The sequence below is a fragment of the Punica granatum genome, chromosome 4 (assembly GCF_007655135.1).
Source record: "Punica granatum isolate Tunisia-2019 chromosome 4, ASM765513v2, whole genome shotgun sequence".
NCBI lineage: Eukaryota > Viridiplantae > Streptophyta > Magnoliopsida > Myrtales > Lythraceae > Punica > Punica granatum.
Genome location: NC_045130.1, coordinates 771723 through 794328, shown reverse-complemented (window position 1 = coordinate 794328; position 22606 = coordinate 771723). Strand labels below are relative to the sequence as shown.

Sequence of the window (22606 nt, the reverse complement as noted above, 5' to 3'; positions counted from 1 at the left end):
ATATAAATTATTTTTTATATTTTCATTATGATGTGATGATGTGAGAAAGTTTCGTTTTAGATTTTTAAATACGTGAGGAGTAGACAGTCAAACAAAAAAAGGAAAAAAAAATAAGAAAAAGGGAAGGACAGAGAGAGAAGTTGACAGATCCTAAAACCATAAATTGAGTGACGTTGTAGCGACCCATTTCCCCAAACTCTAATTCCTAGTGGCTCTTGACCAGAAATGAATTATGAAGGAGTATTGGACCCAAGATTGAGAGAGAGAGAGAGAGAGAGAGAGATAATAATTAATTTTTTTTCTTTTGAGGAAAAACCATATAATTTCCTCGGATGGAGTTTCTCAAACTCGGACAAAAGCCATTAGTATATGTTAACAGTCCATGTGTTGAATGGTCGTGGAGGAATCTTGAGTTCATATAGATTACACATATATATGTGACTATCATCACCTCCCAATAATATTATCATCATCACGGTCGCCATATATCGTCCCAATGGAAGAAGAAGAAGAAGCAAAGCCCCTCAACAAGCTCCCTTCATGCAACAGTGATGGCAACAACGGTGCCAGCCTTGGCTCCGCCTTCTCCAGAGCTAATTCCACAGCGGGTTCTCGGTCATCATCGGCCTCAACAAGGACTTGGGCTTCTGCTACGATCTTCTTCTCTGTCGTTATCATCATCGTCTGTGGAGTCTTCATCTCTGGTTTTGATGTTGTAAGTGATTACTCTCTCTCCATATTGATCTTTCTTCCTGAATTAACAAAAAAAAGAAAAAAAAAACACTCATAGCCAGGATATCAATCTAGTTTTTGCTTTCCCTATCTTGTCCTGGAGCTTGCGAAGCAAGGCAAACCTCTGCTTCCAATGCAATCACACTAGTAAGGATCGTGATTTTTATTTTCCGACGAAACAACAAGAGCATGTTAGTTTACAAAAAGGAAATCTTTCTGAATCTACAACTGTTGAAGAAAGCATATGAGATTATTTTCTGAAATTTCTTGACGCAGAACATGCGGTCCTGTTGGACGTGCATTTATGGGCATAACCATAAGAACCGTGGCATGTCCGTATCATTCCGATGATGCTTCAGTTCACAATATAGTGCTCTTTAATTTCATGTTGATGCTAGCTAATCCAATTTCCAAAGACACACGTTTAACGTTCTATACAGAATTGGTCTCTCTTTTTTTTTCCCCTTTTAAAAAGCTGTTTTGGGTATTATTTCGGAAATTCCATATTAATATCATGAGATAATTGGACGGGTCTTAAGCATATTTTCTTTATATGTCAAGTTTGTGATTTTAGGAATTAACAAGTGCAAAATCTCCCAGATATTTCTTATTGGGCGTTGCCCCATTTACTCTCCGAAAAAAAAAAAACTCCAAGATATAGTTGAAGGAATTTTGGGAAGTTATTCATTTTTTTTTGTTGGTCAAAATTATTAATCATGTCAAGTCATCAGCCTTTTCCAAAGTGCCCAACTTGGAATAGGAGAAGAGGAAGTGAGTCCAGAAATATTGGATTTTCAAACCAATAATTATTATTATGACAATAAGGGAAAAATCCACTTTTAATTCTTAACCTTATATTGCAGTTTCACTTTCGTTTTTTTTTTTTTCATTCACCTTCATCCTTAATGTTGTATATTTTGTTTCCTTTAATTCTACAGTCTAATTTTCCGTTAAAAATAACTTTACATCCAAAAATGTTTTTTAAAAATAATTTTATTAAAAATTAAAAAATTGAAAGATGGGGGCAGGGGGCCGCCGGCGAGGCTCTACCACTCTGGTTGCTGCCCTCCCCCACTCTCTTCCCTTATTTGATCTTCTCCTGTTCATTCTTTTTTTTTCTTTATTTAGTTTTAGATTTTTTAATAAAATTATTTTTTCAAAAAAACTTTTGGATGGAAAATTGATTTTTTTGATGGAAAAGTGGATGAGGATTAAAGTGAAGGAAATGGGCAACATTGAGGATGATGATGAACGGAAATTAACAAAAAAATTAGAACGAAAATGATAACGTAATATGAAATTGAGGTCTAAAAGCGATTTTTTTTTCTTAATAATAATTTTATGACGATGATGATAATAGTACGACATATTGCTTCGTATATATACTGGTCAGAACTTATTTTTCACGCACACTTTCTGACTTTTCTTCAATTGTCCTTTCTTAAGTTATCTTTTATTATTATTATTATTATTATTGTTTTCCCCACTAATTAATTAAATATATTATATTATCCCGTGCCTCACAATACATGATATTATTATTATACATCCGAGATTACCTCGGACGACGCCCATGATAAAGTGAAAAACTATAAAAGAACTAAGTCCTTTGACTTAGAAATCCATCTATAAAATAACGGTAAATTGCATCGGTGGTTCAAAATATTTTACAAATATTTCATGATAGTTCAAAAAGTTTTTTTCGCTACATGATGATACAAAATGTTTCAAAGTTGTTTTATGATGGTCCAAAAAGTTTTTTTCGCTACATGATGGTACAAAATGTTTCAAAGTTGTTTCATGATGGTACAAATCGTCAACTCGAACTGACGCCGTTAACATTTTGCTGACGTGGCGCGTTCTATGTGTCACTTTTGTTACGTGGAATCAATCATAGTGTGCCACTTCATTTAAGACAAAATAAAATTTTAAAAAGTCCAAAAAAATACAAAAAAATAATTAAAAAATACAAAAAAGAGTAAAAATTTTGAAAAAAAATAAAAAATTATTTTAAAATTTTGAAAATTTAAAATTATTTTTTAAAAATTTTAATTTTTTTTTAAATTTTTTTTAAAATAATTTTTTATTTTTAAAAATAATTTTAAAAATTTTATAAAAATTTAATATTTAATATTAAAATTATTTTAAATTTAATATTAAAATTATTTTAAATTTAATATTAAATTTTAAATTAAAAGTTGAAAATTATTTTTAAAAGTTTTTAAAATTTAAAATTATTTTAAAAGTTTTAAAATTTTAAAATTTTTAAAATTATTTAAAATTTTTCGGCCGCGTCAGCAAGGAGGTGACACGTAGTAGTCACGTCAGCGTCGGCTTGACGGCGTCAAGCTCGAGTTGACGGTTTGTACCATCATGAAACAACTTTGAAACATTTTGTACCATCATGTAGCGAAAAAAACTTTTTGGACCATCATGAAATATTTGTAAAATATTTTGGACCACCGGTGTAATTTACCCATAAAATAAATAAATAAATAATCCTAAAGCAAAGACATATATATAAATACTTGATGAGAACTTCGATTTAGTTAAAGTATCAATTTGCCAACTAATGGGTTCAAATCGTGCAGAAGCGCTCCAAGGAGTTTTGAACCTGTGATCAAATGGATATATGAATTTTTCCTTAATCACTAAGTCAAACTCCTTAGAGTTAAAATGTATTTATTTTAAGCTATTTATATATCTATCTCATTTTGCTCATGGGAAGCTCAATTCTCAAGTAGTTAATCTTTTTTTCCCCCTTCAAGTTCCTCTCATTTTAAATTTATTTCCTTACTTATCTCATAGGATTCGGAGTGAATATTACATGAAGTTGCACGTTTACACGCAGTTATATTGGCTCCCGTATAGAGGATGTGAGTCCTGTATGTATGAACTTCTATACATACTTAACGGCCATTTGCATTACTCATTATCTAAGATTATATCTCATTTGTTTAGTCAATTCATCACCTGTCACACAGTTCTCTTATGCTATGTTTGGTCGTGGGTATTAAGGAATGGGGATGGAGATGAGCGATCTAATATCCCGTGGATTTGCCATATCCTATGAGTAGTTTGGTGCATGTTAAGAATTTAGATTGGAATATACACTAAAAAGACCACGGTACCCCTTAGACAAATATTTTTTTTAATAATTTTTCAAAAATAAAAATAAATTGCACTTAAAACAAAATACATAAAAAAAAACATTTTTAAAAGAAAAAAAAAGCTGAAGAAGAATCAAAGGAGAAAGGGATGGTGAGGTCGGCCAATGACCTCGCATGGGGAGATGGTTGCCCCGGTCGATCGTGGCCAGCATCGGACCGCCATAGCCTCCATCATCAGAGAAGTAAAATCGGGGTTGTGGTGGCCTGCTTAGGGCCACCACAGTCCTGATTTCACTACTCTATTGATGACTGGGGGCGGTAGAGGCCCGACGCCAACCACCACCGCCCCTCTTCATCATCCACTTCCTTCAATGGCAATTTTCATAAATTCAAGGTAGAAATAGCGTCATTTCTGTCTTGTTAGTATAAAATATTATTTCAATCAGTCTTAAATTCTTTCTCTCATTAGAATTTACTCCTTGATAAATTTTTTCGACCAAAATATTATTGGTTTTAAAATCATAGTATTACTCAATCAAATTCAAATCTATTCTTCACCAAATTTAACAATACAATCATTATTTTTTTCTCTATTTTAATAATAAATTTTCTCATATATGTTTTTCTAACAATTTTTATAATTAATTTTTTAATAATAAATTCCCTATGTACTTTCAGATCTATATATACATATCAATTTTTTAATAATAAATTTCTTATCCACTTTTACATCTATTTATAAATATATATATATTCTCACATACCAATATATTTGTCAACACTTACAATCATTGCACAAAATTAAGTTGAGTTGAATTATTATCTAACTCGAAAACTAAAAATAGAATTTCTTATTTTACTATGTTCAACTCTATGTAAGCAAGGTATTTCTGGTCCTACACAAGCTTAGTAATTCTATCCCACATCTTATTCCGATGACCAACTATAGCTTTTCTTTTTTTTACCTCTTATTCCGACTTCCAAATATAGCTTTTTGTTTTTTAACGGTACCAAATATAGCCTTACTGACTTGTCACCATTGTCTTTTTTAATTTTTTTTTTATTTATATAACAAGGGGTGTCTTGATTTCATTTGACTAATTCTCCGACCCGTGTGAACTTCCTACAAGTTCATAAAATAAGTCAATCCAGCACACCTATTGAGCAGCCGATCCAATAAAAAATATTTTCCTGCATGGTTTTAGCGTGACTCGAATTTAGGTCCAAGGAAGTCTCGACTCAGACTATCGGACCTTGTAACAAATCAAATAACCAAATCGCTACTGAAAAATATTAATTTTTTTCAATTACAAGGGAAGGCCGTGGATTTAGTGTAATGAAATATAAATCCTAATATCTAATAAAGAACACAAGTAATCCGACTGAGTATCGAACCTGAAATCTCTCGATTACTAACCGATAGCGTGCGTAATTGCACTATAACTTTTTTTGATTGGGGGTGATGAACAGCATTACTAATATCAAGCATAGATAATTATCTTTTTCTTTTGGTGATTTGACACACTGTGATTTCATCCTAGGTGGTGTTCACATCGACGCTCTCATCCTTCTTATCAACCGTCACTGCCTCCGCCTCTTCAAGCTCATCCCACCAGGTTGGCCGCGAGTACCCTCTAAACTGTACTCGCTCCACCAACGCGACCAACCTGCAGAAATGCCCTGCAGGCTACTACCCGACCACAATGATCGAGCCCAACTCGGAGTACACCACTGCCTGCCCGGAGTACTTTCGGTGGATTCACGAGGACCTCCGGCCATGGAGGGACATAGGGATTAACCGGGAAGCGATCGAGTCAAGGAGGTCGCTTGCCCACTTCAGGCTCATCGTTTATAAGGGGAAGGCATACTTGGAGCAGTTCCACAGGGCGTGGCAGACACGGGACGTCTTCACCCTCTGGGGCATCCTTCAACTCCTCAGGCTGTACCCCGGGAGGGTCCCCGACCTCGAGATGATGTTCTGCTGCGAGGACCTCCCGGCGCTCCCGAAGCGCGACAATCGGGTATCGAATGGGACAGCACCGCCGGCAATGTTCCACTACTGCGGCCATGAGTCCGCCTTCGACATCCCATTCCCTGATTGGTCATTTTGGGGCTGGTAGGTTTGTAAGCAGTCATTCTCCCTTCCTCTGCATCATACCAGATAATAATAGTACGTATGCATGAATGTAAACATTTACAGGCCAGAGGTGAACATAAAGCCGTGGACGAGCACACTCAAGGCCATAAAGAAAGGAGCTGCGAAGAAAAGATGGAAGGACAGGGATCCCCACGCCTTCTGGAAGGGCAACCCATGGGTGTCCCCGAAGCGGCGCGACCTAATGGGCTGCAAGCAGAACAAGGACATGGACTGGAATGCCCGCCTCTCCGTCGTGGTACGTTAGTTACTTAACTCTTATTTGGCATGAATAATAAGATAAGAGTTTATGCCCCCGACTTTACCCAAGAAAAAAAAAAGATGAGAGTTGATTATTAACTTCCGTCGATGATATGGATCAGAATTGGGGCCGTGAAAGTTCGAGCGGGTTCAAGGGATCAAGACTAGAAGACCAATGCACTCACAGGTATTCCATCGATTCCCTTTTCATAGAATAGGTGGAAAAGCGAAAACAACTTCCCGGCTAATAAATTGACTGGTACTTCTCGAAATTCCTGACACATCAAAAAGGTACAAGATCTATGTGGAGGGGCGGGCATGGTCGGTGAGCGAGAAGTACATTCTGGCATGCGACGCCGCAACCTTACTGATTAGGCCCGAGTATTACGACTTCTTCGTCAGGGGGATGATCCCCATGGAGCACTACTGGCCCATTAGGCCCAATAACAAGTGCCGGGACATCAAGTTTGCTGTGGATTGGGGCAACAATCACCCTTCAGAGGTTAGTCTCTCCCTTTACTTCAAGCTCCAATATCGGTAATTCGTCGGATTTATGCAACTCGAGTCTACTAGCTGTATTATATGCTTGTGAGGGTAATTGGGTACATTAGACGTGCCGATTTCAATCAAAAAGACAGAATGAGAATGCAATAAACTCGAAAGGAAAATGTCAGGCAGAGAAGATCGGAGAGGAGGGTGCCCGATTTGCGCGGGAGAGCCTGAGCATACAGAGAGTGTATGACTACATGTTCCACCTGCTGAGCGAGTACGCAAAGCTCCAGAAGTTCGAGGTCACAGTGCCACCCGCAGCAGTCGAGCTCTGTTCTGAGACAATGGCATGCCCAGCTGAAGGCCAAGTGAAGGAGTACATGATGGAGACATTGGTGAAGTCCCCAAGCACAGAGCTGCCTTGCTCAATGCCACCTCCTTATGAAGACCATGAGCTTCGAGAGTTTATGCAGAGGAAGGAGAACATCACCAAGCAAGTGGAGATGTGGGAGGCTGAGTATTGGGACAATCTCAACAAGTCAATGAAACATTGAAAAAAAAAGAGAGAGAAAAGAAAGAAACAAATAGCAACCTAACTTCTTTGTTAACGTCTTCTTGATGATTTTAAGCAACTTCTTTGTTGAAAAATAATGTTGTCATGTCGTATTGGCCAAACCGAGGTTTGTGCGATGGACCCGTATAACCAATTAATGTTATACTCGAATTTGTGGTTCTTATACTTTTACACCGTGCAATTGGTAGTTTTGAAGGAGCTAGGGAGAGGAGAGGAAATGGAGGGAGATGAGAGGGAGAGGCATTCGAGGATAGTTAGCATAGGAGAGGAGAGGAAAGTAGCGGAGAGAAGAGAACATTAATTTGGGAATAGTTGTCTCCCTCCAAATTCCTTCCCTCTCCCGTCCCCGGAGGAGATCTCCCAAACAAGGCAGAGTCGTGTTTCTCTAAATTCCTCCTCTCCAAATACCTTTTTTTTTAAAAAAAAAAATTTGTCCTTGTATGTGAGTGAGACTTGTCCGATAAAACCAGAACTGAATAATTTGACTTCGATTGGGGAAAGTGGTGCACAAAATATCTTGGATTAATTTCTTTCAATCATTTCCTATTTCACAAGGAGGATCTTGACATAACTCATTTTACATATATATGTCGAATCAATTTGAATTTTTTTTGAATAACTGATGGGGGCTTCGGAATTATTTTATAACTATCTCCAATTTAAAAGCTAACTAATACAGTTAGTTAGGGCTGCTATGATTGTTTAGGCATAACTGTCTTTAACTATCTCTGTTACTAACTATGATCACTGAAAATTGTATGGGGAAACTATATATGCACCATCTTGAGACACGCAGACTTCTCGTAAGTGGAAAGCAACGCTCCCGATCGAGTATTCTTGTATGATCAAGGCAATTGGACCGACCTTCCAGCACCATGTCATCAATCTCGTCCGACTACATTTCTGCGCATTGATTTTCAGCTTCGAAGTAGTCCGAGGAAACAAAAACTGTGTGTTCCAGAGTTCACCGTCATAGCTATGTCCGATACAAAGACAAGCATAAGAAGAGACACCGCTTGGACAAATGAGAATGGACGGTGCTTCTTCCAACCATACTGACACCAACTCGAGCAAACAAGTAGTTGTATATGAACTAGGAACCCAGTCCAGGTGAGGAGACGTGATTGCAATCCTACTTCACACACAATGTCTCATTGCTTGAGTTAGGTCGGTTTGTATAGAGGAAGCATCCTCTGTTCCTCAAGGGATCAATATAAGCAGAAGTTCATGAGCGTTCTCATCATTGTTTTATACAAGAAGAAAGATCGTCCCAGTGCAAGTTCCATATACAAGCAGAAGTAATGTAGCTAGCTGAGGTTTGTGAACGTTACAATAGTTGGAATCAACATCAAGGGATCAAAAACAGGAAGGTGAATATTGTAACCATAGGAAATTACATAATAAATAGATCTTTTCCAACATGAGTATTTTCTTTTACCCTACTATTTGCTTGGATTTTTCTAATGTACTCTGGAAATGCATGAGGACATCTAGATAGAGAAACTTTTATAGTTTATTTGGAACCCGATCCCCTCCAGTTTCCCAATCCAAATAAGTTAGGGTTTATTTGGTTTGTGGATACAATTTTAAAATCATAATTTTAACCTAATTCTATTCACAACAAAACAAAATAACTCATACAAAGTCAAAGAGTGGGCCCCATTTATACAACTTTTTTTTCACAACAAAATAAAATAATTCATACAAAGTCAAACGGTGGGCTCCATTTATATCACTCTTTTTTAAAATCAAAATCTAATTTTAAAATCCTACTATGAAACCAAACGCAGCATTAGCATGTCTAATTTTGGGTTTAAGATTCAACTCTCAAATATTATTGCACCAACATCGCAAATTGTGACAAAAAAAACAAGTGAATATGATTTGCTTACCAAAAGAACGAAAGAGACAGTTGAGTAACGCTATGGGTAATAAATTTTCTTTTTTTAGTGAAACGAACCAAATTCTTACTCGCTCATTTTCCCTTTCTTTCGTTCAATCTCTCTCTTTCTCTCACATTCATTCTCTCATTTTCGCTCTAATCTTTCTTTTTTTCTTTTTTGCATTATATTCATTAATTACCTTCCATAAAATATATATATATATATATATATATATATCGTATTTGACCTAGAACTTAGAGAGTCAAATTCAAGCCACATATGCTATATGAATGATTACATCATTTTGTATTTCAATCAGGTAAATTAATTAATAATTTCCGTGCATCGTATGGGCCAATGTTTAGTTATAAACAAAATAAAGATGTTCGTTATTATGTCGTTAAACGATCTCAGGCACGTTTACGAGAGAAAATATTTAAATATTCGAAAAATATAAATGACATGGATAGTTATGGGAGGTTGGTGGCCAACTTACCAAAATTTTAGGGTTAAGCCTATAAAATTGATTTCGTCATTGTCATTTGCCTTCACATAGAGTAGTTAAACTATCTTTTGGTTTTGGAATATAATTTTACTCGACTTCACTCCACTTCATCCTTACCTCAATTTAATAATATAACTATTACTTTTTTTTAATAATTCTTACATCTATTTTTTCCTAATCATTATTACAGTTAATTTTTTAATAATAAATTATCCATATACTTTTACATAGATACATACATATTTTTTTTGTCTTTTTCTCCTATTTAATAATAAATTCTCATATCTAATCTATGTATTATATATAATAACAAAACAAAAAAACAACATTAACGAGGTTGCACTATATGTCATCCAAGGATTACCAACATGGTGCCATGTGTTAAGCCATCAGCTCTCTATTTACTCAAATTTCACTAATATTCTCTACCCTATTTAATGTATTATTTATATCAATTCAATTTGCTAAAATTATTTCCAATTTCTAATTCTCGATTAAACAAGTAAAATGATGCATACTAGAATATCTAGGAACTTTTAAAAATTCATATGCCAATATTAAATACACTTAAAAAATGAAAAATAATACAAGTGACTTGATCTAAAAATTCGTACAATTCAGTTTAATTATATTCTTGAAACTGTGGTACTAAATACATTCTTTTCTTTTTCAGTTTTCAATTCTCCAAATGCTTAACTATATTCTTGAATCTGTAATAGGGTTTTTCAGTTTAAAAAGGATATGAAAATATTTTTCTAAAATTTCTTACGCAAATAATTACTTAAATAAGTGAAATTATAAGGAGGTTTGGAATATTCAAAACTATTACAAGTTCTATGTTAATATATAATATTCTTAGAAATTTCAAATGATGCAAAAAGAATTTATTTATTTAAAGTTCATAAATGAATGGAATAAAATTAGTCTCTCTTTTTATTAAATGTACTTAAATTTGAAACATTTAAGTTCTATGAGTAATTTATTATTGTATAAAAAATATATATGCAAATATTTTCTATAATCTCAATATTGAAAATTAATAGTTTTTTAAAAAACTAAAAGGTATTAGTTAATTACTTTAATTTTAACTAAAATAATTTTATTCATGTAATTTTGCTAATCTTTTTTATAAAATATTTAAATTAATATTTTTTAAGTGAATAATATAGCCTTTTATGTAAATAAAGTATTTAGTAAAGCAAATCTAATACGATAAATTTAACATTCTTTCTTCATCGTTATTTTGACGATTATCAAAAAATTAATTCTACAATTATAAATTAATCAATATTTTTAAAGACTGTAAAATAAATTATACAAACTTCTGCCACGAATAACACGTCCGCTCAACACGCATGTGAAATTGCTAATTTTTCATAATCATTATTATAACTAATTTTTAAATAATAAATTCTCTCACATATTACCTATTTTGTCTACAACGGCTGGAGTGGGGTGGAATTGGATTCTAACTCCCAAAACAAACGAAATATTTCTTTTCCATCATTTTCAAAGTTTTTATTTTTATTTTATCTTTTTTTCTATTTGGGTGAGACTCAAGTGAAAGTGGGTCACGAAGTATCTAGTTGTAATCAATGGATCAAAATAAGAAGATCAATGTTGTACCCACAATTTTGCATAATCAATTAATATGTATATTTCCTAAAGAACCGTTTGGCTTGGGTTTTCCTTTTCATCCATTATACTTTGGAAAGTCATTTCTATCCATCCAAATAAATAAGGGATTTTTATACAATACATTGCTTGTAGAAATCGATTTTTCACAAGCGGTTTCTATAATGGTAACAAGTGTCCTATCTAACTTGGATACTGACACCGTTAAGTTTTTATTAAAAATTATAGCTTTCTAACAAAAAAATTTACAGATTGTCTTAAATATGACATCTATTTTCCAAAACAATAACAATTTGTTGGGAAATAAATATAATTCATCAAAATATGTGCATATACCACAAATAATTTTATCACTTGCACGTTCTTGTTTTCTCTCGCATTACACTATGTTCTTTTTCTTTCCTGCCAAAAATTTGTATCCGCTATGGATTTTACATTGAGGAAATGAAAATAAAATGGTCAAGATTTGGGTGAAACTGTTAATCGAGATAATATGTCAATCTCTAGAGAAGGCCAAAAGGCCTATATATATAACAAACAATTATGCAAAATTCACGGGCTCTAGTAAAAAAATAAAAATAAATCATATTCACAGAGTAAGAGCAAGCAAACTTATCACTCAAGAATACTAAACAAAGTTCAAATTCTCAAAACCATAAGGAAAAAAAAAAGTCGAAGGTGTCATAAAATTGAAGTATGAGTTTTATTTATCGAGCTTTTCTCTTATTCAAAATCCAAGGAGAACATGAAATTTGGGGGAATTACCTACAAGGATATCGTATAGAAGAATGAAAAATCACATTATAGAAGGTTATTTTTGGGTTGTGTATTTCCTAATAAGTACTCATTGTTTCATCAAATCAATGTTATATCTGAGGTAACTTTTAAAATTTCTTTTAACAAAATTGCCATTTGAAATAAGGATTAACAGTGTTAGCATTTGGAATTAAAAGGGACACTAGTCATCATTATTGAAGCTGCCTATGGAAAATCGATTTCCACAAGTGGTGTACGGTATAAAAATCGATAAATAAGTATGTCCAATGGGGAAAGATATTTACTTGTGATTGCACCCAAGGCACAAACTATGATCTTTTTTTTTTTTTAACACTATCCCTCCTCACTAAATCTGACTTTGCTTTCCAAAAAACAAGAGGTTTAACAATTGATCAATATGCGGCAGGTGAACCAGAAAAGAATAGATGAGTATAAGCAAATCCTGAAATCTTAGAAATTAATTAATTCATTAGAAAGCTCGCCCTCTAATGACATCAAGGCTCATCTCGCTCGGATCCGTAGCTTGCAACTCAACTTGAATGCCGTCCAATTCTCTCTTGAACCTGTCCTTTGAGCTCGCGTAGAGCATCTTACTCCTGATCCTCGCTGGATCAGGCGACCTACACAAAGAAGGAGCGATCATGCACAATGAAGGGGTCAGGTTCATAGATATCTGACCTTCTCATGTACCACACATACGTACCATGCGATGAAGAAGATCTTGCTTTTCTGGCAGTTCTCGATGGTTGTGAAGTCAAAGTCTAAGACAGCATATCGGCACTCATTGGCAGGAAAGGATGCAGTGAAATCGTCATAGGTCTCGTCGTGACCCCCAGCCTTCTCGACAACCACTTCTAGGATCTTCTCGTCAATCTTGAACATGATGAACCGGTAGTTTCTCTTCGCCTTAAGCTCCATGAATTTAAGCTTGCATTCATCGCTCACGGCCATGCCAGAAGCCGAGTTTGCCTTAACAAATTATTGGCATCGTCACATATATGTCGATGATAGGTACGAACATAAGAATCGGTAAACAATTAATGGACACCCTATAGCGATTGCAAACTACACTATGTATATTGTATTCACAGAGCGTACCATTGCTGTCTACAAGAAAGGGAGATGATGATCTTGATCGAGAGAGATCTGCAGGGAGAAGAATGGAGACAGCAATATGGTCTGTGAGAGAGATGGATTGGTTCGTTCGTTCTTTTTTCTGAAGAAGAAGAAGAGAGGGAGATCAGGGCAGAGCAGTGGTCGGAGATTTTTGTGGGATAAAGCTATGACTTCTTCTAAATGCATGGTGGCATGTCGTTCGACTGTTCTGACGTACTTTATTTGTTTAGACAGCTGACAAGCAACTTCCGTTGTAGTCTAGTTGGTTAGGATACTCGGCTCTCACCCGAAAGACCCGGGTTCAAGTCCCGGCAACGGAATTTTTGTTTTTGGGTTATTCAGCACATACATGGAAACAGGTACAAACTCGAAAATGCACTCATGCATCGGTCTGAGTGATATCCATCCAACCCCAATTTTTACTATTCCGTGGCACTCCTAGAGCTTCCCACACGGTTCGGGATGCGTCGACTGTGTTGTTGTCGTTACACGGAGGCCGATAGTCATGTTCATCATCACATCTCATGGTGGTGAGAGTCACATTCATCCAGCACCATAGCCTTCATGCTCCTGTTCCATCACACTCCGACGGGCCACCCCCGTCCTTGCCCTTCTCTAAGCTGTTGACGGTCAGAGTAGCCTTGGTGTGGCCTGAGACCAGCGGTGAGCACTTGTAGACAGGGTACAGCTCACCTTCTTTACAGCAACCCAAGTTGTTTCCCGTGTTGCATTTTCCTGGAGGTGGCTTCTTTCCTCTTATTCGGCCTCTTGGACGGCAGCTCTGGGCTTCAGAGCCTGGCTATTGGACAGCCACACATATGAGAAGCGTGAAAAAGAGGAACTTTAAGCCAAGATTCTGCATTTTGTTTTCTTCACTCGAGCTTGTCGAGGAGATGCTGCGCGGTTGGTGCAGCAAGAAGATGAGTGATGGAAGGTATTTATAGCTGAATCCTTGGGACAGACATGCCAAATTAGGAACTGTTACTTCTAATATAGATTTGAGGAAATATCGAATGGAGCAGTTTATATCTATTGCTTTGTCTCATGTTACATTGTCTTGAGGAGGAGAGTTCGACCGTAAACTCTCTTCTTTTTTGTCGCCTTGCTGTTCGGGGCAATAATTTATTTTTCAACAATGTTATTCCTAGAAATTCATTTTTCATTTCAGTATCTAGAAACTTTCCAATTCCTGGCTTATTAGCAGATGGTTGGTTTGTCACGCAAAGACGATTATGATGCTTCTTACTAGAGAAGATAGAATAGAATATGTGAGATCTTAGCTTTCCATGTATAGTTGTCACACTTTAGGAATGTATAGATATTAATTGATGTATTTCTGTTTTTACGTCGATGTACAGTTCCTATATAACACAATACATACCACCTCACATATTTAAGTGAGGCTTTAGCCAGTATATTGCCCGGTCTTTACTTCTTTATGCTGCTGTCTGAGTTTCTGTTATTGACTGTTGGCAGTGAACTCACAGGATCTTTTTGCCAGCGGATTTCAGAGTTGATCTTGTCTTAACAAGTTAGATTAGAAAGGTCAAATTGCCTTAATTGTGTAAATTACGCATATTTGACTATTACATATTTATCAGATATATTCTCTGTGATAAATTTGATGTTGATACCAATGAGGCCAGGAATCAGCCTTTTTTTGTCTTTGCTTCATCGTCTTTTTTGACGGTTCAATATTTGAAGCTATAGGCTCATCTTCAACAAGAACTTCTCTTGTGGTTCTTGACAAATGAACATTATCGCATATAAACAGATACTAAACTAGGATGGACTCTACGACAGCACTATAAGAGTCAATCAGCATGTTAATCAAATCATGTTATTACGCTATCCACAAGAACATCATTCCAATGATAGACTAGAGGAACTTTTATCCAAAGCATCCAAGTAATATCGAGGCAACCCCTGTTGTTAATTGGCACATCGAGAGCTTCCTGGACCGCTTGGGATGCATCAGCTATGTCATTCGCATGGAGGATGATAGTAAATTCTTCATTACATCCCACGGGGGAGCCATATTCATCCACCGCCGCCGCCATGCTCCGTCCATTGCCCTTTATTATTATGATTAAGTGTGGCATCACCCAGTTGACAAGGTAACAGTGGATGTCATTCAGAGTGGTACTGGTTATCTCATTCCGATCAGCCAATCCATCCTTTCCCTTGTGGACTACCTTAGGATGTTGCTACCAGTTCTTGATACAGAAAAGATTTTAGTTGCAATACAATGAGCCATTATCTGCCTCAGAAATGCCATTAGATGGCTTTGGTGTAGATCAGTACATAACGATCAAGAGGTTGATCCATCTGATTATTTAGTCAGAGTTTGTTTCTTTGACCTCGAAGCAACTTTGTGTCCATGTTCCTTGAATTTCATCGGGTGATTTAGAATGAGAGGCTATTGTACATGCCTCACACGGCATAAATTTCACAAGAGTATTAATTCCTCTGAGATAAACGAAGGTCCAGTATATGAAATCAGCGATATTCAAATAATTTTGAGTGTAAATTCTGTCACTAAGAAAGAAAAATAGAACAAAGTTACTAGTAAACGGCATTTTCAAACCAAGGATACGGGCTACATGTTTATTAGGAGATTTATTGGTATAACCGGCACTGCATCATAACCAGTGTACGAGACTGATCAAGCATCGGACCAAGTAACATCCATCCGACCCCATTTATTGCTGTTCGGCTGGACACCCAAGGCTTCCCACACGGCCCGGGATGCATCAACAATATTGTTAGCACATCCCCTGTTGGAGTCACATTCATCCACCACCATGGCCCTCACGCTCCTCCCATTCCCTTTTATGATTATGTTCCGGTGGCACCTACTCCTGTGGTTGAACCATCCTGTCGACAGGGCAACAATCCGGGTGCTATCGGAGTGATACTGACCGTCACACTCCGATGGGCCACCCCCAGACCCGCCCTTCTGGAAGCTGTTGATAGTTAAGATGGCCTTGGTGTGGCTTGAAACTGCAGGTGAGTGCTTGTCGACAGGGTACATCCTGCCTTCCTTGCAGCATTCTGAGTCACTTATCGTGTTGCATTGGTCTAGGGGAGCCTTCCTGCCTCGGAATTGACCACTCAGCTGGCAACTCTGGGCCTCGGAGCCCAACCATTGGGCAGCCACAAGAGCAAGAAGTGTCAAGGCAATAACTTTGAAGCCAGTATTCTTCATTTTTCTTAAAGTAGTTGGAGGCTAGCTTTAGTTGTTTCTGGGCATAAGATGAACTGCGTATAAGTAATTTATAGGGAACCTGCCCATTTGGAACTCGAACAGGAAAACTCTCAGATGCTGATACCACTATGCTAGGGACAATAAATGACGATGATTTCGATGAAGCAGTTGATTCTTCAATATCATCTGGTTCGAAGGGGCTGATGAGTGATAATGACATCTGGATTTTACAGTTCTAGTTTTTCATATTCGTCTTGTCTGGTTTATGTGTCTAGTCGATCCTTATATATCAAATCAAGAATTCTTTATGTTGGAATTCCCTAGTAATCAACAATATATCCGTCTCCATGCTCTTGCTTGTAAGCGACTTCTTAGTCTTCGTTACTCCTTATAGTTTTTCCCTTTTAAATTAATTATGAACTGATCTCCTGAACCGGGATGAAGCTTAGGAAAGTTTATACTGCATTGAAGAAATATCTACATGCGCGCCCGCGCACACGCGCACACACACACAATTTTTCAACTCGGAAGAAGTGTCCCCCGGCTTAGTTATATGTCCTTTCTGACCCGGAAATCTTGGAAGCACTTCTTGGCACTCAGTTTACATAATTTTTGCAGAAGTATCAACACAAAAGGAACGATGCAGACAATAGTATGGATCTGATTATAGGTAATAACCAAAGAGGCAATTGAAGAAAAAAGAATGTGAATATTACCAGATTCCCAAGAAACAATCATAAAATTCTCATGATGCGAATACAAATCAGATTTGTCTGCTCTCTAATAGATTTGGTGTTGATACCAATGAAGTCAGTAATCATACATGGCACAGAGATTTGACTTCGTGAACACTCGAGGAACTTGAAATATATAGATTTGGCCTTTCCGATAGGCTGGTGATGCATTCGAAGGTATTCGGTTTTTCAAATATGTTGCCACAGAAAGGTTTGGTGCAGCAGCACCATGCAGTCGGAATTGAACATAGCAAATCGGATGTAGATTATATCTACAGAGAGAGAAATGAAGAATACGTCTGCAAAGAAAGTTGCCTATGTGTATTTTTTTTTTTTATAAGCGGTGAATTTCATTGATCAAAAAAATATTTACAAAGTACACCTCATATCCAAGAAACAACATTCAAGTAGTAAGAGGAGGCAGTAGCCGGAAATGATTACAAGAGCGAAAATAAATATAAAATTCTAAACAATACAAAGACGAGGTATGGAGGCCCCAACACAATCTCCAAGAAGAAGCATCCTAATGTCAGAGGGAGGCACCTAGAAAAACTAGGACCCAAAAGGAAATTGTAGCGACCAACGAACTATCCAATCCGCGAAAGACTTGGCTTTCCAGTAGCACTGGTGCAAGTCGACCAACCACTCCCTCTCCAACATGCACCGAATGACCCTCGCCAGCCTGGCAGTGATCGGGCTGCAGTGGGCTGATCCAGCGACTAAATTACGAGCCACTTCTGAGTCCACCTCAACCACTAGCTTCCGTATACCCAGGTTCCAAGCATGTTCCAACCCAATGAATACTTCCCACAACTCCGTAGTGACCGACGATGCCCACCCAACATTGTGAGTAAAGCCCAAAATCCAACATCCATTCTCATCACGGAGCACTCCACCATTGACAACCAGCCTGGGGTTGCCTCTCGACTCTCCATCTGTGTTGAGTTTGATCTATCCTGTCGCCGGGGGATGCCACTTGGTCCACTTCCAACGTCTCTCGGCTCTCTTACCTTTCAGGTCACACTCACCAGCTTGTAGTAAGACTGAGGCACCCCTCGAGATCGGGGCACCTTCATTAGACGGTCTGATAAAAATCAGCTTCGAAAAGTTCGTTGTTACGCCTAGACCACAACAACCAACACCCAACAGCGAAGATCCCATGATCAGCTGCTCCATCCTTCCCTTGATGGACTACTTTAGGATGTTGCTACCAGTTCTTAGTACAGAAAGATTAATGTTCCTTGAGTTAGTTGCAGGAAAGAAGCCATTAGCTACCTCAGAAACATTAGATGGCTCCAGCATAGATCATCACAAGGTTTGACTGATCTGATTATTCAGTCGGAGCTTGTTTCTTCGACCTCTAAGCCAACCTTATGTCCAATGTTTCTTGTATTCCTCTTGGGTGTAACTTATATTTTAGAATGAGGCAACTATTATAGAGGGACTTGATAAACGAGTTTCCAATGTTGAAACCATTGATATAGGAGTCGTTTTGCGTGTAACTCACTGAGAAAGAAGAACAGAACAAAATATCTAGTAAACGGTATTTTCAATAGATTTATTAGTGTACACTCCACAGAGAACAAGGATTACATGTTTAGCAGATTTATTGTATCACCGGCACTGTATTGTAAACAAATTAAAGATAGCCCAACAACATCAAGCTTAGCAGCATTACGAGACTGATCAAGCATCGGACCAAGTAACATCCATCCGACCCCATTTATCACTGTGCAGCGGGACACCCAACGCTTCCCACACGGCCCGGGATGCATCAACGATATTGTTAGCACATCCCTGTTGGAATCACATTTATCCACCACCATGGCCCTCACGCTCCTCCCATTCCCGTTTATGATTATGTTCCGATGGCATCCGCTCCTGTGGTTGAACCATCCCGTCGACAGGGCAACAATCTGGAGACTATTGGAGTGGTACAGGCCATCACACTCCGATGGTCCGCCCCCATCCCCGCCCTTCTCGAAGCTGTTGATGGTTAAGATGGCCTTGGTGTGGCTTGAAACCGGAGGTGAGCACTTTTCGTCAGAGTACATCCTTTCCGAGTCACTTCCTGTGTCGCATTGGGAATAACTTTGCCACAAGGGCAAGAAGTGCCAAGGGAATAACTTTGAAGCTAATATTCTTCATTTTTGTTTAACAACTTGGAGGCTAGTTTGAGGTCATACGCTGTAGAAGATGAACCACGTAGAAGTAATTTATAAGGCCATGTTTGGTTTTAAGATTGTTATTTTAGAATCACAATTCTAACTTAACTCTACCAATTACAAAATAAAATAACTCATACAAAGTCAAAGAGTGAGCCCCATTTATACCACTTTTTTTCACAACAAAACAACATAACTCATATAAAGTCAAAGGGTGAGCTCCATTTATACCACTTTTTTTCAAAATCAAAATCTGATTTAAAATTCTACTATGAAACCAAACACAACCTAAGGAACCTCCAATTTGGAACCCGAACAGGAAAACCTCTTGATGCTAATAGTAGAGTTCTGGCAACGGCAAATTCTGTTAGGAAAAATCCACAGGGCTTACTTGAGACTCGGGCCCATCCGCAACCCAAAAGCTTAAGCCAATGGGTTGCTAGACCATTATCTCTTATAAACCTATGGATTTCCTCTCAATTTTTCCATGTGGGATTACTTCCATCACCCGCCCTCATCATTCTCCATATAGGAGAGAAACCGGCCCAACAATTCCCCCCCATTCTCGACTATATGGAGGACTTCGAGCCGGGTTTTTTTACTTCCGAACTCGGATACCAATTATTAGGCCCTTACCATTCTCCATATAGGAGAGAAAACCGGCCCAACAATTCCCCCCCATTCTCGACTATATGGAGGACTTCGAGCCGGCCTTTTTACTTCCGGACTCGGATACCAATTGTTAGGTCACGGCCCAACAATTCCCCCCCATTCTGGACTATATGGAGGACTTCGAGCCGGGCTTTTTACTTCCGAACTCGGATACCAATTGTTAGGCCATTCACTAGCCACGAGTTCCACACTCGGGCCTTGGCGCGGTGTGGGTTTCCACGCATAGCGTGTGCACTTCTCCAGGATCATTACCTTGGGCTCTGATACCACTGTTAGGAAAAATCCACAGGGCTTACTTGAGACTCGGGCCCATCCGCAACCCAAAAGCTTAAGCCAATGGGTTGCTAGACCATTATCTCTTATAAACCTATGGATTTCCTCTCAATTTTTCCATGTGGGATTACTTCCATCACCCGCCCTCATCATTCTCCATATAGGAGAGAAACCGGCCCAACAAATTCGAACGATGATTTCAATTGGAAGCAGTTGATTCTTCCATAAGTTCAGTTTTGAAGGACTGATGAGTATATTCTGCCGATGTTGACATTTGGATTTTACAGTTCCAGTTGTTTCAGATTCCTCTTTTGTCTTGTTTATGTGTCTGGTCGAACTCTACATGTCCATTGAGATTCTTTAATTTTAGGACTTCGTAGTAATCAGCAGCTTCTAATCCATCAAAATGCACTTGCCAATAAACTATTTCTGAGTCTTTGAGAGACTGTATTTAGTTTTTCCTTTTCTGATTCGTCTGAACTACCCAACAGCCGGGATTAAGCTTGGAAAATTCATGAACTGCAGTGACTTTTAGATTTTTCCCCCTTTATGAATAACTGCATGACTTATTTATGTGTCTATTCGAAATATCCATGTCTGTGGAGATTCTTTTATGCTAACACGCCACAACAATCAAGAATCTCTAATCCATCAACATGATAATCTTTTAAGCTAAGTCGCCGATATGCAACTTTTTCTAATTCATTTCTCAACTGATCTACCAAACCGGGAATAAGATAGGAATATTCATTTACTGCAGTGGCTCCAAAAAATATATGTCTACATACATACATGTATATACGTTTATTACTCAGAAGAAGTGTCCCTGGTTCTTGCCTGTACGTTCTTTGAGTCCCGGGAATCTCAAAACATCTAGAAAAAGGTTGTGCCGCTCAATTTACATGACTTCTGCAGAAGAAGCAACAAGAAAGGAACAATGCAGATACTAATATGGGTCAGACAAAAGCTAATGGCCGAAGAGGGCAACCGAACAAAGATATAAGTAAGTGATATCTGATTCCCAGGAAGTAATTAAAAAATTCTAATGAAATAAAACAACATGGCGATGATTAGCCTAACACAAAAAGATATTAAGTGCACTCATCTGTAATATCTGTTTGGGTATCGCAAGGATTCTTAACTGACAGATTGCTACAGGAGTCGATTCAAGGAAAATCATAAATATGATCTTATTGCACACTCTGAAGGTGCTTTGAAGATTCGGAAAAAAAAAAGTTTAGCAGGTTGGTCATGAGATGAATAGGCCCACTGGGGAGGTTTTTGAATAATGATTAAGTAATTGACTCATGGACTAGGCTCATTTTTCGCGATCCAGGTTCAAGTGAAAATATAGATCAGAGCATCTCCTTAGAATGGACTGAGAAAAAAATGAGGTCGCTGTCATCGTAAGAGAATCCGGTGGAAGAATCTGCCGTTGAAATTTTGAGTTTTAAATCATGCCAGCTAATTCATGATTCACTTAGCATCTGAGTTTCCAAGTCTAGGTCCAAAGTCTGAAACAACACAGAGCGTTGTCTATAAGTACCTCAGCAGGAGCCATCTTTCTGCGTTCAAGACTCCTCATAAAATGAAGAACATGAGCTTTAAGCTTCTGATCTACTCTGCAGTTATAGCTCTGCTGGCTGCCCAAAGGTTGGGTGTTGAGGCCCAGAGTTGCCAGCCGAGCGGCCACTTAAGGGGCAGGAAGCCTCCTCCGGGCAAATGTAAGAGAGGAAATGACTCAGAATGCTGCAAGGAAGGCAAGATGTACCCAATGTACAAATGCTCTCCGCCAGTTTCAAACCACAACAAGGCCATGCTAACCATCAACAGCTTTGAGAAGGGCAAGGATGGGGGCGGCCCATCAGAGTGCGACAGACAGTACCACTCTGACAGCATCCCAATTGTTGCCCTGTCGACTGGATGGTTCAACCACAAGACCAGGTGCCATCACAACATAACAATAAACGGGAATGGGAGGAGCGTGAGGGCCATGGTGGTGGATGAATGTGACTCTGCCAAGGGATGTGATGCTGCCCATGACTATCAACCCCCATGCGATAACAACATTGTCGATGCATCCCAGGCTGTGTGGAAAGCCTTGGGTGTCCCCCGGGATAGTGGCAAATGGGGTTGGATGGAGATTACTTGGTCCAATGCTAAGTGATCAACTGCATGACGCTGATAGATGCTGTTGGATGGTTTTCCGTTTCCTGTTTCGATATAAGATACAACGAGGCCATGCAAGTGGTCTTCCCTAAACTTATGTTAATAAGACTGCCGAAATTGTATCAACCTGCGACGTTGTTCTGTGCTTTTCACCCTCAATGGAATAAAC

The 22606-nt window shown here is 38.0% G+C and overlaps 5 protein-coding genes and 1 non-coding gene across 6 annotated transcripts; 3 read left to right on the top strand and 3 right to left on the bottom strand.

Moving 5' to 3' along the window:
• The first annotated feature begins 234 nt into the window (after positions 1–234).
• On the top strand, positions 235–7465 carry LOC116205799 (O-glucosyltransferase rumi homolog). The gene is made up of 6 exons (XM_031538458.1): positions 235–715; positions 5384–5958; positions 6043–6235; positions 6360–6424; positions 6529–6739; positions 6912–7465. Exons 1-6 carry the CDS (start codon positions 497–499, stop codon positions 7278–7280), a joined length of 1632 nt encoding a protein of 543 aa, XP_031394318.1. The 5' UTR covers positions 235–496; the 3' UTR covers positions 7281–7465.
• A 4914-nt stretch (positions 7466–12379) lies between these two features.
• On the bottom strand, positions 12380–13380 carry LOC116202686 (actin-depolymerizing factor 10). The gene is made up of 3 exons (XM_031534291.1): positions 13199–13380; positions 12804–13069; positions 12380–12720 (listed from the first exon to the last, which is right to left on the bottom strand). The coding sequence occupies exons 1-3, from the start codon at positions 13199–13201 to the stop codon at positions 12570–12572; spliced, it is 420 nt and encodes a 139-aa protein (XP_031390151.1). The 5' UTR covers positions 13202–13380; the 3' UTR covers positions 12380–12569.
• An 83-nt stretch (positions 13381–13463) lies between these two features.
• On the top strand, positions 13464–13536 carry TRNAE-CUC. Its single transcript has one exon. It is a non-coding gene; the product is annotated as a tRNA-Glu (tRNA).
• A 2144-nt stretch (positions 13537–15680) lies between these two features.
• LOC116202684 (kiwellin-1-like) lies at positions 15681–16463 on the bottom strand. Its single transcript, XM_031534289.1, has one exon. The coding sequence runs from the start codon at positions 16422–16424 to the stop codon at positions 15882–15884; it is 543 nt and encodes a 180-aa protein (XP_031390149.1). The 5' UTR covers positions 16425–16463; the 3' UTR covers positions 15681–15881.
• A 2217-nt stretch (positions 16464–18680) lies between these two features.
• Positions 18681–19261, bottom strand: LOC116202685 (putative ripening-related protein 2). The gene has a single exon (XM_031534290.1). The coding sequence runs from the start codon at positions 19210–19212 to the stop codon at positions 18748–18750; it is 465 nt and encodes a 154-aa protein (XP_031390150.1). The 5' UTR covers positions 19213–19261; the 3' UTR covers positions 18681–18747.
• A 2595-nt stretch (positions 19262–21856) lies between these two features.
• Positions 21857–22435, top strand: LOC116202764 (kiwellin-1-like). The gene has a single exon (XM_031534374.1). The coding sequence runs from the start codon at positions 21857–21859 to the stop codon at positions 22433–22435; it is 579 nt and encodes a 192-aa protein (XP_031390234.1).
• The last annotated feature ends 171 nt before the right edge of the window (positions 22436–22606 follow it).

Excerpts from the sequence above, each read along its gene's own strand:
- LOC116205799 (XM_031538458.1), top strand. The coding sequence starts at position 497 with ATGGAAGAAGAAGAAGAAGCAAAGCCCCTCAACAAGCTCCCTTCATGC. Across the intron at positions 716-5,383 it reads TCATCTCTGGTTTTGATGTT|GTGGTGTTCACATCGACGCT; the intron begins GTAAGTGATTAC and ends ATTTCATCCTAG. Across the intron at positions 6,236-6,359 it reads ATGCCCGCCTCTCCGTCGTG|AATTGGGGCCGTGAAAGTTC; the intron begins GTACGTTAGTTA and ends GATATGGATCAG.
- LOC116202764 (XM_031534374.1), top strand. The coding sequence starts at position 21,857 with ATGAAGAACATGAGCTTTAAGCTTCTGATCTACTCTGCAGTTATAGCT.
- LOC116202684 (XM_031534289.1), bottom strand. The coding sequence starts at position 16,424 with ATGAAGAATACTGGCTTCAAAGTTATTGCCTTGACACTTCTTGCTCTT.
- LOC116202685 (XM_031534290.1), bottom strand. The coding sequence starts at position 19,212 with ATGTACTCTGACGAAAAGTGCTCACCTCCGGTTTCAAGCCACACCAAG.
- LOC116202686 (XM_031534291.1), bottom strand. Across the intron at positions 12,721-12,803 it reads AAGATCTTCTTCATCGCATG|GTCGCCTGATCCAGCGAGGA; the intron begins GTACGTATGTGT and ends TTCTTTGTGTAG.